The 18740-nt window shown below is 46.5% G+C and overlaps 1 protein-coding gene across 2 annotated transcripts in view; it reads left to right on the plus strand.

Annotated features, from left to right (window-relative positions):
• The window catches only part of LOC140408708 (AF4/FMR2 family member 4-like), a 249897-nt gene that overhangs the window by 189413 nt on the left and 41744 nt on the right, over positions 1-18740 (plus strand). For both annotated transcript variants that reach the window (XM_072496296.1, XM_072496295.1), the window contains exons 10-11: positions 1909-2065; positions 6782-7969. In XM_072496296.1, the coding sequence (XP_072352397.1) occupies positions 1909-2065; positions 6782-7969 (1345 nt within the window). The remainder of the gene's footprint in view (positions 1-1908; positions 2066-6781; positions 7970-18740) is intronic.

The raw sequence follows: 18740 nt of genomic DNA on the forward strand, positions 1-18740 counted from the left end.
TTGAGGCAGCACAGCTCTGTCCCCTGGTGTCCAGTGCTGCTCTAGTGTCCTATGTTCTTGGGTTAATTTGGGCATTCCTCCCATACGGGGGTTCTTCTCTTTATCTGGGTGAGCAGCGTGTCGTTACAAGTCTTGTTTTGGTCTATTGGGTTTGGGGGAGGAATTCCTTAGCGTATCGCTGGGGAGGGAATTGGCCCTGCTCCCAAGACATCAACTATTGGGTGTATTGATGATTATTCTTCTCTTCGGTAGTGGGGTCTCCTTGGATGAGACTGATGTGATTGTTCCAGTGTCGGTGGGGTTGGTGTGTTGCCCTGGGTGTGGTTAGTGAGGAATGGGGCCCGCTGGATTTGGTGTGTTCTGGATGCCTTGGGGCTAGTGACTCCTTGGTGTAAGAATGCGCAGGACTAGGCTAGGTCTCATGCTGTGGCTGGTATCCTGTTGGCCCCTTATGCTTGGGACATCCCTTCTCAAAGGCACTTATTAGGGATGTCCTGAGAGGCTGAGTTTTGATGTGTTGCCAGGTATCCTTGGTTTATTGACTCCTTAGCACATAAGGGTGTGGGGTTGAGTCAGGCCCTGTCCTGTGGTTGATATCCTGTCTCTTCTCTTTCCCCCCCCCCCCCTCCCCAAAACTTATAGTTGGGACATTCTTTTGTCTGAATGAGCAGCCTTTTCTCTTCTTTGTCAGATGGTGGTGGGCATGTACTGGAGGAATACAGACCTGTGGTGGTTGTATCTCGGTCCTCTTCATCCCGAGACGCCCTGATCCTGGTAGTTTTCCCTTTTTAAAAAAAAAACTGTCTCGATTAGGTTCTTGGGAGGCACTGACCATACTGACTATAATCCGAATGTTAGCTGCTGGTCCTCTCTATGAATGCATGAAATGATGATCATACGGTACTGTGCATGGGTTAGAGATTACGTTGTGTTTTGTGGTACATCATAGAATCATGAATCCCTACAGTGCAGAAGGAGGACATTCAGCCTATCGAGTCTACACCAACCCTCTGAACGAGTACCCTACCTAGGCCCACTCCCCTCCCTATTCCCGTAACCACACCTAACCTTTCTACACTTAAGGGGCAATTTAGCATGGCCAAACCACGATCCTGCACATCTTTGGACTGTGGGTGGAAACCGGAGCACCCGGAGGCAACCCAAGCAGACACAGGGAGAATGCGCAAACTCCACACAGTCACGCAAGGCCGGATTTGAACCCAGGTCCCTGGCGCTATAAGGCTTCAGTGCTTGCCATAGTGCCACCCTGTATATGTAAAATATCATTTCAGAATTTATTTTTGTGAATTTCCTATTTTCTTTCCTGTTTTTGTTATGGTGGGTATAAAAAAATCATCGATTGGCTCCCGCAGGGGTACAGGTGGGTCTGTTATCTGAGGGAAGGAGGGTACCTTGTGTCACTGGAGCCTCTGATGGAGCATGGGAGATATGTGCCAATGGACGCCCGAGGATGGCGTGAAGAACCTATCCTGATTTCTCATGGTTGTTGTGAGCAATTGCCGTGTGGGAAGGTGTGCACCATTTTACCATGTTTTCATGGCTGTATACTTTTCTCCCTTGTTCTCTGGTGGTGCGTTTGGAGGCACCAAGTTGAGTCTAATGATTGTATTGAGTCAGCCAAATTGTTGTTCTCCTGTTACCCTCTGTATCAATGCATGTTGAGACATTTCTGCTGAGCTGTGCCATTCCTGTGGTTTTGTTACATTATTTGTTAAAACTAAAAACATCAATAAAAATGTTTTGTTTATAAAAAAAAATCATAAATCCTGCCAAACAAACTACAATATATTTTCAAAATTTTTTATGGATCTATGTAGCTGTAACCACATTGAAAACCACATGCAATATTCTTTATCCTCTCTCAACTTAATTTTTTCATTATTCCAGTGTTTCCTCGCTTTCTCAGAGTGATGAAGTGGTATCAAGACATTCCAGTGGTGAATTAAACAACCTGAGCGAATCTGAGAATTCTTCTGGCTCTGATACAGAGAGTGAAAGCAGCTCTAGCGACAGTGAAGGAACATCAAGGGCTCCAACGCCTGAGGTATGAGAGGCAGTAAACAAAAGTTGAAAAATGAATATTGAGACTTTGAGCCTCTGTTTTCTTGACACCAAATTCTATGACGATAATCTTTATTAGTGTCGCAAGTAGGCTTGCATTAACACTGCAATGAAGTTACTGTGAAAATCCCCTAGTCGTCACATTCCGGCGTCTGTTCCAGTATACAGAGGGAGAATTCAAAATGTCCAATTCATCTAACAAGCACGTCTTTCAGGACTTGTGGGAGGAAACCAGAGAACCCAGAGCAAACCCATGCAGTCACTGGGAGAACGTGCAGACTCCGCATGGACAGTGACCCAAGCTGGGAATTTAACCCTGGACCCTGGTGCTGTGAAGCAACAGTGCTAACCACAGTGCTACTGTGATGGGTGAGAAGGTCAATCTTTACAATATAGCAAAACTCCTTGTCGAACAAAACAAATTAGCTGCCTTGAAACATAACAATTTGATTCAGCAGCAGAAACTTTACATCTTGACAACTAGTTACTGCACTAGAATTAGTTATAGCAGGTAAGTTCTATTTCCAAAGGGGAAGTGACTCCTTAGTTTGCAGAATGTAAAATTTCATTTTTTGTGCCTAATTTTCAGAATTCAGCTTTGCACCTCACCTTTTGAAATTATTTTACGTAAGAGTGGCTACTCTTTCATGTAGTACATTTCCACATTGTTCCAGATGCAAAGCAATGTATTATTTTGGAAACCAAAATAAGTCTTTGTCCAGAAGACTGACATTTCCTATAAGTGGGTAACTGCAATTCAGAACATAGGAACATGGGGACAGGAGTTTGCCATTCAGCCCTTTATGCCTGTTCCACCAACCAATTAGTTCATGGTTGATCTGTAACAACTCCATTGACTCACCTTGGGGTAGGATTGCCTGGTCCCGCTAAAAATCAATCTTTCGCTGGACCACTGCATCCCCCACTGTGGGTGGAGCCAGGCAATCCTAGCCTGGTTCCATACACCTCAATACCTTTATAACAGAAGAAGTCTTACAACACCAGGTTAAATTGTTAACCTGGTGTTGTAAGACTTCTTACTGTGCCTACCCCAGTCCAACCCCGGCATCTCCATATCATGGCTACCTTTAACAGAAGAACGGCTGAATTTTTAAAGTAAGAATGTACAGTGTGTGCAGGAGGGTGTGGATAGGCCGACAAGAGGTGGGGCCACATTGGATTTGGTACTGGGTAATGAACCGGGACAAGTGTTAGATTTGTTTGTGGGAGAGCACTTTGGAGATTGTGACAACAATTCGGTGTCTTTCACTATTGCAATGGAGAGGGATAGGGCCATACGGCAGGGCAAGGTTTATAATTGGGGGATGGGTAATTATGATGCGATTAGACAAGAATTAGGGAGCATAAGATGGGAAAAGAAACTGTCAGGGAAAGGCACAAATGAAAAGTGGAGCTTGTTCAAGGAACAAATACTTTGTGTCCTTGATAGGTATGTCCCTGTCAGGCAGGGAGGAAATGGCCGTGAGGGAACCATGGTTCACAAAAGAGGTTGAATGTCTTGTCAAGATGAAAAAGGAAGCGTATGTAAGGATGAGAAAACAAGGTTCAGTTGGGTCGCTTGAGGGTTACAAGGTAGCAAGGAATGAGCTAAATAAGGGGCTTGGGAGAGCTAGGAGGGGGGCATGAGAAGTCCTTGGCGGGTCGGATCAAGGAAAACCCCAAGGCTTTTTACTCTTATGTGAGAAATAAAAGAATGACCAGGGTGAGGTTAGGGCCGGTCAAGGACAGTAGTGGGAACTTGTGCATGGAGTCAGAAGAGATCGGAGAGACGTTGAATGAATACTTTTCTTCAGTGTTCACCAAGGAGAGGGGCCATGTTTTTGAGGATGAGAGTGTGATACAGACAGGTAGGCTGGAGGAGGTAGATGTTCTGAGAGAGGATGGATTAGCAATTTTGAAAAACCTTAGGGTCGACAAGTCCCCTGGGCCAGATGGGACATATCCTAGGATTCTTTGGGAGGCAAGGGATGAGATTGCAGAGCCTTTGGCTTTGATCTTTGGGTCCTCACTGTCCACGGCGATAGTGCCAGAGGACTGGAGAGTGGCGAATGTTGTTCCTCTGTTCAAGAAAGGGAATAGGAATGACCCTGGTAATCATAGGCCGGTTAGTCTTACTTCGGTGGTTGGTAAGTTAATGGAAAAGGTCCTGAAGGATAGGATTTATTACCATTTGGAAAGCTGCAGCTTAATCCGGGATAGTCAACACGGGTTCGTGAGGGTGAGTCTTGCCTCACAAATTTAATTGAATTCTTTGAGGAGGTAACTAAGTGTGTAGATGAAAGTAGAGCAGTTGATGTCGTAGACGTGGGTTTTAGTAAGGCGTTTGATAAGGTTCCCCATGGTCGGCTCATGAAGAAAGTAAGGAGGTGTGGGATAGAGGGAAATTTGGCCAATTGGATAAGTAACTGTCTATCACATAGAAGACAGAGAGTGGTGGTGGATGGAAAATTTTCGGACTGGAGATCAGTTACCAGCGGTGCACCACAGGGATCAGTGCTGGGTCCTCTGCTATTTGTGATTTTTATCAATGACTTGGAGGAGGGGGCTGAAGTGTGGGTCAGTAAATTTGCTGATGACACCAAGATTGGCGGAGTAGTGGATGAGGTGGAGGGCTGTTGTAGGCTGCAAAGAGACATTGATAGGATGCAGAGCTGGGCCGAAAAATGGCAGATGGAGTTTAACCCTGATAAGTGCGAGGTGATTCATTTTGGTAGGAAAAATTTGAATGCGGATTACAGGGTCAACGGCAGGGTTCTGAGGAATGTGGAGGAACAGAGCGATCTTGGGGTTCGTGTCCACAGATCTCTGAAGGTTGCCACTCAAGTGGTTAGAGCCATGAAGAAGGCATATAGTGTGTTAGCGTTTATTAACAGGGGGGCTTGAGTTTAAGAGCAGTGGGGTTGTGCTGCAAGTACATAACCCTGGTGAGACCACATTTGGAATATTGTGTGCAGTTCTGGTCACCTCACTAGGAAGGATGTGGAAGCATTGGAAAGGGTGCAAAGGAGATTTACCAGGATGCTGCCTGGTTTGGAGGGTAGGTCTTATGAGGAAAGGTTGAGGGAGCTAGGGCTTTTCCCTTTGGAGCGGAGGAGGATGAGAGGCGACTTAATAGAGGTTTATAAGATGATGAGGGGGATAGATATAGTGGACGTTCAGAGACTATTTCCTCGGGTGGATGTAGCTGTTACAAGGGGGCATAACTATAAGGTTCGGGGTGGGAGATATAGGAGGGATGTCTGAGGTAGGTTCTTTACTCAAGAGAGTGGTTAGGGTGTGGAATGGACTGCCTGCTGTGATCGTGGAGTCGGACAATTTAGGAACTTTCAAGCGGTTATTGGATAGGCACATGGAGCATCCCAGGGAGTGGGATAGCTTGATCTTGGTTTCGGACAAAGCTCGGCACAACATCGAGGGCCGAAGGGCCTGTTCTGTGCTGTACAGTTCTATGTTCTATGTTAAGAATGGCGGCCTTTAAAGGGTGCATCAAATTAGCAAATAAATGTCACAGCCGTGTCCCAAAACGTGGACTATCTCTCTGTTAGCCATATTACTAGAGATCCAACGGGTGGTCAAAACTTTCACTTTATAAATGTAATTTTTGCTTTCCTTGCAATAAAGAGGGGAAAGTGTTCAAATCAAAGGATAATTGTTTCAGCCTGGCTCCACGTTTTCATAATGTGTTTCTAATTCTTTTTTGGAATTGCTTTCCTAAATGCGTACGCACAGTTTAAAAAAAAAAAAAAAAAAAAAAAATTCCTTTCTTAAATCGGTTCCATGATGGCATCTAATTTAAGACCAAGTTTTGTCTCTAAGGAATGGCAATGCAAAAAAAAATCGGGGTTTTAAAAAAAAAAACTGTGCCGAGGTGCCTTTCTGGTGCAAATGTTTGATAGTGCTTAAATAATAGAACAGAGCTGCTTTTGAAAGTTTGTGCAGATATTCCAACCTTGTTTTCCTGCTTACTGCAATTGGAAAATGATGAGTTGAAGCCACATTACTCCAGTTCTGACATTTGCTTTATATTTATAGTGGCAACCAGGAGCAGGATTATACATCTGTTTGACTCGGGCTTGCCTCTATAAGTAGGGCATTACTCTGATTTTTGTTCACTTCTCCTATTTCTCTTCATTGCATAGAGTATTTTTTTCTGTTTGTCCTTTCAAGGTTTCTTTTCGGGTTTCACTAATAACTAATAAAGTCGATTCAACTTTGGTTTTAGTGCAACTCCAATAAAATAGCAACCAAAATTGGAGAAACTCCAATCCATTGGCCAGAATTTTCCGGTTGTTTTCCTGCCGGCAATGCACTCCCGCCTGTGTGTTTCCCAGCAGGGTGGGGTGGTTACAATGGGAAATCCCATTGACAAGTGGCGGGAAGATAGAATCCCACCGCCAGCGAACGGCGCTCCGCCGAGAAACACACGGCTGGAGGAATGACAAATCCAACCCGTTTGCTTGCTTTGGAAATGGGCACTTGTGGACTGTCCACCATCTACATGCTTCCTTTGGTTTGGCACAATGAGAGAGATAAAAGTTCTAACAAATGCAGTAGCAGTTTGTAAATGTTGCCATTTGAATTGTATTTTTAGTGTGTTTTTTTTCTTTTAAATGCCGGTAGGTGTTTGACATGCATATTGTAGCTGACTTATTTATCGATCTTGTGCATTCTTTTGTAGCCTGACCCTTCACCAGGAAACAAATGGCAACTTAATAACTGGATAAATCCGAGCCAGCCGCCAATGCCTTCTGACGGCCACAGTGAGTTATTGAATGGGCACAATTCCCAGGACAGCCAGGCAGCTGAAACAAAGGAGGGTCATGACCGTACTGGCTCTAGCACAGAGAAAACTACACAGGAAGTATCTCTGAACAGAAGCAAACACCAGAACACTCCTGCTCTGCATGGCAGCAACACTCAGCAGCAAACTGTTAGTAAAAAGCAATCGAGTAAACCTGTTAAAACTCTTGTGTCTGAAGCAAACCACAAAGTTAAAGTTGAAAGTAAACCTTGCACACACGGTGACAAAGACCAACCTTCCACGGGGCAGGCAAAAGTAAAAATAAAAGTTGGACATCGACCTAGTGAGAAAAGGCAATCTGACTCTTCAGCCAGGATTTCATCTGAAAGGAAAAAGCACAAGGGTCTCATCCAGAATGCTCCCAAATCCAAGCAATTTGTAGATCGAGACTCTTTGTCCACAGATCAATGTTCCAACAAAGATGAGCCATCTTCATGTTGTCGTTTGCCTCCTGCAGCCTCTGCACCCCAGAAACAGCTATATGTTGAAAATGGGGCTGATATCCGTAAACCAGCCAGGGAGGAAAGCAGGACTACCTTCCGTAAATCTGCTGCCACTGAGGTCAAGAATGTAAACAAGTCTAATATTAGCAAACCTGTCATGGATGCCAAAGAGGTAAACAGGACTACCCTCCTTCATCCTGCTAATGAGGTTAGGGAGGAAACACTGACCAGCATCGAGAAGCCCGACAGTCAAGTTAGGGAGGAAATTCGCTCTAATGTTAATAAACCTGCTGGTAAGGTAAAAGAAGAAAACAGCAGTAGCACCAGTAAAGCCACCCCAAAGGAAAATAGGACTAAATTGAGTAAACCAGTCAATCTGGTAAATGACTATGTCCTCGCAGATCAGGCTTTGCCTGCCAGCCGTGTTGAGGATTTGCTGCCCCCAGTTAGCGAGACCAAAGTTCACTGGCCATTAGTAGTAAAAATCGATCTAAGTTTGCTGTCAAGAATCCCATCATCGTGTAGCAAAGAACGGCAACAATCCAAGAGCTGCATTATGGAATGTGCTGGCCAGAAGAATCGGGAAGGATTGCGGGAGAGCAAGGTCAAGAGGAAGCACATGGTAAGTTTTTCTTTTCTTGCTCTTCCCTTTTTCCCATCAACAAAACCTACTAATTCCTACGCATCCTTTGACCAGGCATGATGATCAGATAGAAGAAGCATTTGCGGCAGGAGAGGGAATAACATTCTTCCATTGTTGCTGAGAGGTTTTTCATGTCACTAATTTCCTCAGATAGTATGACCTTATTTACGTTTTGGTTTCCAAGCTGAATCAGGGACTTGGATTTGGAGTGCCAAATTTAACTGTGGTCTTGATGTACACTTCTCCAATGAAATCCACCTAAATAGGTAGCCTGGTGCTGGAGTAGAATCAGCTACAGTGCTGGAGCAACCCATACCATGTGTGATTGCCGGGCCAAGAGCTTCCCTGTGCCACCAAGGTGTTTCTTCACAGGATAAGGCGCAGTATGTGTGGGCAGCTCCCAGCAGAATAACTTCAACAGGAACCCAAATGAGTCGGGGAGTTTTACACCACAAAAGAGGCCCTGCAGCCAATTGTGTCTAGGCTGGCCAGTGGTTAGCACTGCTGCCTCACAGCGCTAGCGACACAAATTTGATTCCGGCCTTGGGTGGCTGTGTGGCGTTTGAATGTTCTCCCCGTATCTGAACGGGCTTCTTCCGGGTCCTCCAGTTTCCCCCCTCAGTCCAAAGAAATGCAGATTAGGTGCATTGGCCATGATCACTGTATGGGGTTACAGGGTTAGGGTGGGGAAGTGGGCCTAGGTAGGGTGGTCTTTTGGAGGGTCGGTGCAGACTTAATGGGCCAAATGGCCTCCTGCACTGTAGGGAATTCTATGATTCTATTCTTTTTTTTAAATATAAATTTAGAGTACCCAATTAATTTTTTCCAATTAAGGGGCAATTTAGTGTGGCCAATCCACCTACCTTGCACATCTTTGCATTGTGGGAGCGAAACCCTTACAAAACGGGGTGAATGTGCAAACTCCACATGGACAATGACCAGAGCTGGGATCGAACCTGGGACCTCGGTGCTATGATTCTGTTCTAATCCAATTTTCCAGCACTTGGCCCGTAGCCTTTTATATAGTGGTGTTTCAAGTCCTCATCTAAATGCTTTTTTGAAATAAATTTAGAGTACCCAATTAATTTTTTCCAATTAAGGAGCAATTTAGCATGACCAATCCACCTAGCCTGCACATCTTTGGGTTGTGGGGGCGAAACCCACACAAACACGGGGAGAATGTGCAAACTCCACACAGACAGTGACCCAGAGCCAGGATCGAACCTGGGACCTCGGCATCATGAGACAGCAGTGCTAGCCACTGCGCCACCGTGCTGCCCATCTAAATGCTTCGTAAATGTTGAGGGTTACCATCTCTGCCACCCTCTCGGGCAGTGAGCTGCAGATCTCCACCACCTTCTATGTGAAAACATTTTCCTCAAATCCCCTCTAATTCTCCTTCCCCTTACCATAAATCATGTGCACTTTGTAGGATGAAAATTAGAGCTGCAGAACTTTACATTGAAAGCCCTCGGGTGGGGGCAGTGGGCGCAGTCCATGACATTTTGAATATAAAGTAGGGGGCTTCTAGACATGTCATTGGATGCCTATCTTTTCGTGAGCTGTGATTTCCACAGAAATTTAAATTTGTGGAGCTAGAATTTTGATGTTTAAATTCATGATTTATAGTTTTACGATCTGCAGTAGGCCTTGGTTCCAAACCAAGGTAAATATGGAAAACCTGATGGAGTTTGCAGCCTTTCATTTTGGGCATTGCACTCATGGCGAAGTGCTTTTACATTTCTCCTGAATTTTGTTGCAAAGGAAGGAGCTTGTATATTTTGTACAACTTGGTGCAAGACCATTTCCTTTGTGGCCTGTATGTAAAGTGAAACATTTTATCCAAATTGGTTTTATTATGCCAAGGAGTCTGGGAAACCTCTCAGCCAGAGGAATCCAACACATTTCATAAACGTTCTATACAATATTTGGGGAACATAACCGTGAAATACCAGGTGGCCCTTTCCATCCATTATCCGTCACATTGTTTATTCTCAATAACTGGAAGTTTAGGTTCTCTATTTTACCAAAAGGAATTGCAATCCATGCAGAATGCCGAGCTCTACCTTTGAGTCTCCACCTCATCGCTGATTTGATGATCAACTTGCTAAGTTAACACCTGTTGAGTCCGTCCTTGCTCTGTAGAACAGCCCAGTCAACTGCATGCCATCCCCCCTCCATTCCTGTAATCCTGGTTTCCTGTGCTTCCACTATTACCGTAGGTCATAGGATCATAGAATTTACGGTGCAGAAGGAGACCATTTGGCCCATTGAGTCTGCACTGGTCCCTGGAAAGAGCATCCTACCTAAGCCCCCACATCCACCCCATCCCCGTAACCCAGTAACCCCACCCAACATTTTTGGACATTAAGGGCAATTTAAAATGGCCAATCCACCTAACCTGCACCTCTTTGGACTGGGGGAGAAAACCGGAGCCCCTGGAGGAAACCCACGCAGACACTGGGAGAACGTGCAGACTCCGCACAGATAGTGACCCAAGCCGGGAATCGAACCTGGGGCCCTGGAGCTGTGAAACAACTGTGCTAACCACTGTGCTATCGTGCTGCCCCAAATGCCATTACCACTTGTTGTGTTTTTCTTTGAGTTCTTCATCGCATTCCCCTATATAACTCTTGCCCCATAAACCATAAATCTCTGTTCCCCTAGTCCTTGTACAATCAGCTAACAGGAACAGCTTTTCTTTGTCTACCTTATCCAAACCTGTCATAACCATTTAAACCTCATCTCCCTGCAACCTGCTTTGCTCCAAGGAGAACAACTTCAGCTTCACCAACCCAATCTCTTGTAGTTAAAATCTCTCATTCCTAAGAGAATGCTGGTAAATTTCCCCTACACCTTTTCAAAAATCCTCACATCCTTCCTAAAGTGTGGTGTCAGAACTGGATGCATTTATCTAGTTGAGGCCTAGCTACAACCTTCTAAAGGTTCAGTGTAAGTTCCCTGCTTTTGTACCCAGCACCTCTATTTATAAACTCAAGATCCCTTTGCTGACCACTCTCGCAATATGTCCTGCCACCTTCAAGGATCTATGCGCATAATTCCTCATGTCCCTCTGTTCTTTTAGAACTCTGCCACTCAGTGGACCAAATGACCTACTTCTGCTCCTGCGTTTTATGGTCTATATTACATCTCCTTATTACTTTCTTAAAATGTATCTCATCACGCTTTTCTGCATGAAATTCCATCTGCCTCCTGTCTGCGCATTCTGCTAATCTATCATTTGTGGTGGTACGGCGGCACAGTGGGTCACACTGCTGACTCTCAGCACCAGGGACCGGGGTTCAATTCCAGCCGTGGGTGACTATGTGGAATTTGCTCCCCCTGACTGCGTGGGATTCCTCATTTGCTCCGGTATCCCCTTTCATTCCAAAGAAGTGCAGGTTAGGTGGATTGGCCATGCCAAATTGCCCCTTAGTGTGCAGGTTAGGTTGGTTAAGGGGACAGGGCGGGGAAATGGGCACACTTCAGAGGGTTGGTGCAGACCCGACGGACTGAATGGCCTCCTTCTGTACTGTAGGGATTCTGTGATTCTATGATCATCCCTGTTGCAGTCCATAATATCATCCTTACTGTTGCCACACTGCCAAGATTTGTATCATTGGCCAATTTTGAAGTTTTATTCTGTATTCCAACATCCAAGTCATTTATGTATTGAAAAAGAAAAGCAGTGGTCCTAGCACTGGCCCTTGGAGAACACGACTGCCTACTATCCCCAGTCTGAAAAATAACCATTTATCACAACTCGCTGTTTTCTGTCGTAAAGGTAATTCTTTAATCCAAGCTGACACCGGTATCTTCCAGTTCCATAAACTTCAGTTTTGTTAGCCAGCCTTCTTTGTGGTACTTTATCCAACGTTTTCTTCAAATCAATACAGGCAATTTGCATTGCTTTCCATTCTTCTCTGCTACTTCAAAAAATTCAGTTTGATCATTGGAGTACTTCTTGATGTTTACAAATCCATTTTTCTGAATTCAAGCGCCTCCACTTGCCAGGTGATTTTTCATGATTATTAAACATTGGACTGAAGTAGGACATTCGACCCTTGAGCTGTTCCACCATTCAGTGACATGTTTCTTAATCCTTACCAACCACTGGTTAAACTGACTGGTCTCAAGTTAAGACCAAAATAATCAAAACTCTTTCTTGAGTAAGGGTTTCATATTTTCTGCTCTCCTATCATCTGGCACATCCCAGCATCTAGGGCAGAATGGAAGATTATGACAAATTCGTGCCACATCTCCACCTCAACTTCCTTTAGGAACCTTGAATGCAAGGCACCCAAATCAAGTGGCTTATCCCCTTTAAACCTGTTGAGTCTTTCTAGCACATCTTGTCCATCAACTTTCCCACCATCCATTTCCTCTACTCTGCATGCTTCTACCAAAGTTTTGTCAGCATTCTGTTCCCATTTGTCATGATCAGTTTGATCACAGAACAGTTGTTATTTAACCTACCAATTAGCTAAGTTGTTAGCTGCAGCAATGATTCTATAATGTGCACAGAAAAGATGGGGATTGGATTACTTAGCAAATAGTGCAATTGGAGAGAGTTGTTTGAACACAAATTTCAAAATGTTTTGACTCTATTCTTTGTCCTTGCTCTTTCCTGAGTTGCTGCTAATTGTTTGATTAAGAGGGTAAAATGTTTTACCTTGGCTAAGGAATATGCACAGTTTTGTGGGAGGTATTGTTTTGAAGTGTGGACAAGACACTTTGTCTTTCTACTCTTTTTCTCCTTGTGATATACACTGCTAGTTGGTAAGGGTACATTCCCCTGCCCCTCTTCTCTACCCCCTCCCCCTCTAGAAGAACAAAAACATAGAAGCAGAATTAGACAACTTGGCCCATCGAGTCTGCTCCGCCATGCAATCATGGCTGATATTTTTCTCATCCCGTTTCTCCTGCCTCTCCCCATAACCCCTGATCCCCTTATTATTCAATAACCTATCTGTCTCTGTCTTAAAGGCCTGTGATTTGGCCTCCACAGCCTTCTGCGGCAAAGAGTTCCACAGATTCACCACCCTCTGGCTGAAGAAAATCCTCCTCATCTCTGTTTTACAGGATCGTCCCTTTAGTCTGAGATTGTGCCCTCTGGTTCTAGTCTTTCCTACAAGTGGAAACATCCTCTCCACATCCACCCTATTCAGGCCTCGCAGTATCCTGTAAGTTTCAATAAGATACCCCTTCATCCTTCTAAACTCCCCACGAGTACAGACCCAGAGTCCTCAACTGTTCATCATACAACAAGCTCTTCATTCCAGGGATCATTCTTGTGAACCTCCTGTGGACCCTTTCCCAGGCCAGAACATCCTTCCTTAGATACGGGGCCCAAAACTGTTCACAATACTCCAAATAGGATCTGACCAGAACCTTATACAGCCTCAAAAGTATATCCCTACTCTTTTACTCTAGCACTCTCAACATGAATGCTAACATTGCATTTGCCTTCCCAACTGCCGACTGAACCTGCACATTAACCTTAAGAGAATCTTGAACAAGGACTTCTAAGTCCCTTTGTTCTTCTGATTTCCCAGGCATTTCCCCATTTAGAAAATATACTTTGCCTCCTTTCCTCCTTCCGAAGTGCATAACCTCACACTTTTCCACATTGTATTCTATCTGCCACTCCTTTGCCCACTCCTAGCCTGTCCAAGTCCTTCTGCAGCCCCCCCTGCTGCCTCAATACGACCTGTCCCTCTGCATATCTTTGTACTACCTGCAAAAGTAGCAGCAATGCCTTTAGTACCTTCTTCCAGATTGTTAATGTATATTGTGAAAAGTTGTGGTCCCAGCACTGACCCCTGAGGTGCACCACTAGTCACCGCTGCCATCCTGAAAAAAAAACCTTTATCTCCACTCTCTGCCTTCTGCCAGTCAGCCAATCCTCTATCTATGCCAGTACTTTACCCTGAACACCATGGGCTCTTAACTTATTTAACAGGCTCCTATGCCTCTGGAAATCTAAATAAAACACGCCCACAGGTTCTCCTTTGTCTAGCTTCCAGTTACCTCCTCCAAGAACTCAAACAGATTTCAGACATGACCTCCCCTTGACAAAGCCGTGCTGACTCAGCCCTATTTTATCATGCACTTCCGAGTACTCCGCAATCTCATCTTTAATAATGGACTCTAAAATCTTACCAATGACAAGTCCGGCTAACTGGCCTATCATTTCCCCTCTTCTACCTCCCTCCCTTCTTAAACAGAGGTGTTACATTAGCCATTTTCCAGTCCTCTGGGACCCACCCTGCCTCCAGTGATTCCTGAAAGATCATCACCAATGCCTCCACAATCTCCACCGCTATCTCCTTTAGAACCCTGGGGGTAATACATCTGATTTATCCTCCATCAGACCTTTCAGTTTCCCCAGCACCTTCTCCTTAGTGATGGCCACTGCACTCATCTCTGCCTCCTGGAGTTCTGGTGTCTTCGCCCGTGAAGACTGATCTCTTCCAATTTGACAGGTCTTGCTTGGATAATTTTCCACACCCACCAGAAGGCTCTATCATTTTCCTAAAGTTGCAATCTTTTTTGTGCAAGCAGGGACAGTAAGTGAATGGAAGACTTTTAGGTAAAATGGGGAATTGTACAGAAGACCAATAGACACTCTTTCAACATCCAAAGTGATGATCCTTGCCCCCTCTTTCCGCAGCACAGTCACCTGTCTGAATTTTATCATTATTCATTTTGGTATGCCTTTACCAACTGTTTATTGCAATAATATTCCAATATGATTTAGGAACTATATGTTCTAGCGACTGTATACATAAGTATCCAGAGTATCACATCACTCACTGCTGCACGACACTCTGGGTTTCCAAATAACAGTGTTATCAGTCTGCAGCACATGTTGTGATCTAGGAAACACATGCCATGAAGCTCCAGCATTTGAGTTTGTTATAACCTGCACGAGAACTATCCGGTTGGGCCAATTAGTCTCCCCGTGAGTCTCATTGAGTATAAGGTTCCCCGCCGAGGGGCGGGGTGCTCCATCAGCTAAGCCATGCACATTATGTATGAAAGCTTGGCCCAAGTGGGAGCCAAGCAGAGACGTCCCAGCCGGGTCCTGTGTACAACATGTAAATAGTTTCTTGCTCAATAAACAAACCGTTTCTTTTAACCTCCCGTGTGGACTCACTGGACACAATAGAGTTTAAAAGTGTGATTATTTTGAACTGTTGGGTACCACAAGACAAGACATCAACAGAACTGTTTTGAAATTTGAGGTTAATACATGGTGGCATATTGTGTAGTTATTTTATCAATAGATTTGCAGAAGAACATTTTTTTAAATTCATTCTTTCACAAGATGTGGATGCTGCTGGCTAAGCCAGCATTCGGTACCCATCCCTAACTGCCCCTGGGAATGTGGTGGTGAGCTTCTGCCTTGAACAACTGTATTCCATATGGTGTAATGATTCACAGTGCTCAGGAAATTCCAGAATGTTGACCCAGTGACCGGGAAGGTACAGAAATATAGGGCGTGCTTTAACAGTAGAAGTTCTAAGTGTCATGCCCGGCACGGCTTCCCGGGTGCTTCCCGACAGCCGGGCCGGTGAGACCGCGGTACGTATTTAATAGCACTTTGTGCCGAAAATGATCCCCCATGAGCTTTATGGCAGAACTGGCTGTCCTGCCTGAACGCTCCCTCCGAACCAACTCCCAGGCAGCATCGCAACAGGGCCGTCAATGCCACCTGGGAGGCAGTGGCAGCAGCCGTCAGTTTGGGCCGGAGGACCGCTGTCCAATATCGTAAGATCAATGACCTCCACTGGGCCACAAGGGTAAGTTAACACTGAGCCCAGAGCATCAATCCCGCTTGCCACCCACCGACCTCTGATACCCCCCCCCCCCCCAAACTTGTCGGCAGCTGGCTGCTCCCCCCCACCCTGCCCTGATGCATCAAGCATACGGCACACAAAGCCCCCTCTGTGCCCCTGCAGGAGAAGTTGGCACATAACTGGCGGGAGTGATGGGATTCAGGACATCAGAGTCCGCACCCCTTTGAGGAACAGGCCCTGGAGATCATGGGGTTGGCCAAGGAGAGAGCAGTCACCGACAGTGAGGTTGGCTTGCACTGCACAAGTGAAGATCCACTGCCCCTTCGCCCAGATGACCTGTCTCAAGTTCATGTCAGACAAAATGATCCTTTCCTCTCACTGACCATTCTCTCGCAGGATCTCCACCTGATGGGGCCCCACCAACCAAAAGAACACCTCTGAGGACAGCTCCAAGGAGACCACCATTGACAAATCACAATTATCATTCCCACCTTCATTCAGCACAGAGACAGACACCTCGGTGGGCGACATTAGTGGATAGGCTTCTGAGGCACAATCTGGTGAGCACCACACTCAAGCTTACATAGAAAATAGAAGCAGGAGGAGCCCATTCGGCCCTTCGAGCCTGCTCCACCATTCATTATGATCTTGGCTAATCATCAAGTTCAATACCCTGATCTCATCTTCCCCTAACAACACAGTTGCTGATGCACATCAGGTGCGGGAGGAACATCCAAGGGAGTCAGCAGTCGGAGATCTGCTGGATCCCAGGACCCAGCAAGGTCCCAGTCAGATGCTGAGCCTCTGGGCAAGGTTATCCCGGAGCTGATGCAGACACTAGGGCACGGCCGTGAGATTCAGAGGGGATGTTAGCGACAGTCCGGCCACTGCATAGCCAATTGGAGGAGACACAAAGGTTTATGAGTGCAGGAGATGGTGCTGACAATGCAAGGCACTGAGGCCAACAATGCTAGGGTGGCAACCACAGTGGAAAGCCTGGAGCATGACGACAGCGTTGAGAGTGGTGGTGTCGAAAACATGACTCGGTCACCGTGGACCAACGATGAGGGCCTCAACATCATGACCAGTCACTGAGGGACGTGTCCCAGACGCAGGTGGACATTGCTGGGGCATTGCAGAGTGTGGTCCAGTCACTGAGGAGCATTACTGAGGGCATCAGCACTATGGGGGAGTTGCCAGGACCGGCAGAGCCGGATGGCGCAGAGGCCACTGGAGCTCACCCCAGCTGCCTCTCTGTCCCATGGGGGCTCCAAGGGCCCTACGGGCACCGTCCGCGAGGAGGGAGCGCTGGAGGCTGACCCGGAGCCTGCTACCAGGGAGATGATGGCAGTCTCCAACTGATCTAAAATTCCCACCCCCCTCCTGACACCGGTGTGTCTCAAGGTCAGCGTGCAGAACAAGATGGCACGGCAATACCAGTGACGCCGATAAGTTGGTCGGCACCTCCGACTTCCACACCCCCAGTCCCACCCTCATTCCCCTCCATCCCATTTCACTCTTCCGTGTTCCACCCTCACAGGGTCTGTGTAACATATCCCTAGGTGTGTTGGTACTGTCAGTGGGTCCAATGCAAGGCAGGAGAGTGATGATAACCCCTGCTGTGACGCAAGATCTGGTGTTCTTCAGTTTATGCCAAGGTCTGACTCCTGTCTTTCTGTTGACAGCACGCTCACACCCACCAGCTACATGGGGTCTGTATCAGGGTCGCTTGCTGTAGGAACACTGTGACCATGGGTGGGGGGAACAGAGGGCAGCTGGGGTGAGTGAGCAGGCTGGCACGCTGTGAAGGGTAACATGACAGAGGCTTCACATGTATCAGATGTAACATGTTTTAATAGTGAACATTCTAAACCTCCATTCTCACTAGCTACAGATGATGCCACCCTCACCCCCCAGTGCCCACACAGTGATCCTCAATTTTCTTCATCTTCTGTGCCATACCGCTACGTCTAGGTGTATACTCAGAATGTGCATCAGAGGAGGAGGCAGCCTGCTGCGTCTTGCGCCCCGTGGCCTTTGATGCCCTTGGCAGTCATAATTTGGGGGGCCTGTCCTCCATTCTCCAGCTGCTCCCAAGGGTCCTCCCCGGACTCGTCCTCTGAGCCCCTCCTCAGATGAGGCAGAAGGTCCCTCCTCCACCTCCAGCACATCTCCTCACTGTTGTGCCAAGTTGTAGAAGCCACAGCAGACCACCACAAAGTGAGAGACTCTTTGGATAGTGTACTGCAGTGCACCACCAGAGTGGTCCAGGATCGTAACAACATTTTGAGCAGTCCAATGTACTTCTCTGGGACAGCATGGGTGGCAACATGAGCCTCGTTATATTGGGTCTCCGCATTGGTCTCTGGCCTCTGCACCATCATCATCAGCCAGGATCTCAGCAGGTACCTCTTATCCCCCAAGAACTAACCCATCATCCTGGGGTGATCCTCAACGATGCAGGGGATCTCCAAGTGTCCCAGGATGTAGTTGTCATGCACGCTTCCTGGGAAGCATGCACACGTGAATGATTCGGAGGTGGTGGTCACACATGAGTTGAACATTCAGGGAGATGAATCCCTTCCGAGATAAGAAGGGTGCACTCCCTGATGCTCCAGTGTGTGTGAGGTGATGTATGCCATGTATTACACCCCTGGACCTGGGGCACCCCGGCAGTGGTGGAGAACCATGCTGCCTGGGCATCTTGATGGACTTGGTCCAACTCAAAGTTAACGTCACAAAGACACTTGTGGGCTATGCCTTGGGAAATGCCGCGCAATTCACCGCTCGAGTCTTGGAACAAACCCGTTGCATAAAGGTTCAGGGCTTCGGTGACGTTCACAGCCACAGGTAGTGGGTGTCCTCCTCCTCCCCGGGTCCCAAGCCCGCATATCACACTAACCAGTAAACAACAAGGAACGTCACCATTCTGTATTGGAACCAATAAA

The sequence above is a fragment of the Scyliorhinus torazame genome, chromosome 3 (assembly GCF_047496885.1).
Source record: "Scyliorhinus torazame isolate Kashiwa2021f chromosome 3, sScyTor2.1, whole genome shotgun sequence".
In the NCBI taxonomy this organism is placed as follows: Eukaryota; Metazoa; Chordata; class Chondrichthyes; order Carcharhiniformes; family Scyliorhinidae; genus Scyliorhinus; species Scyliorhinus torazame.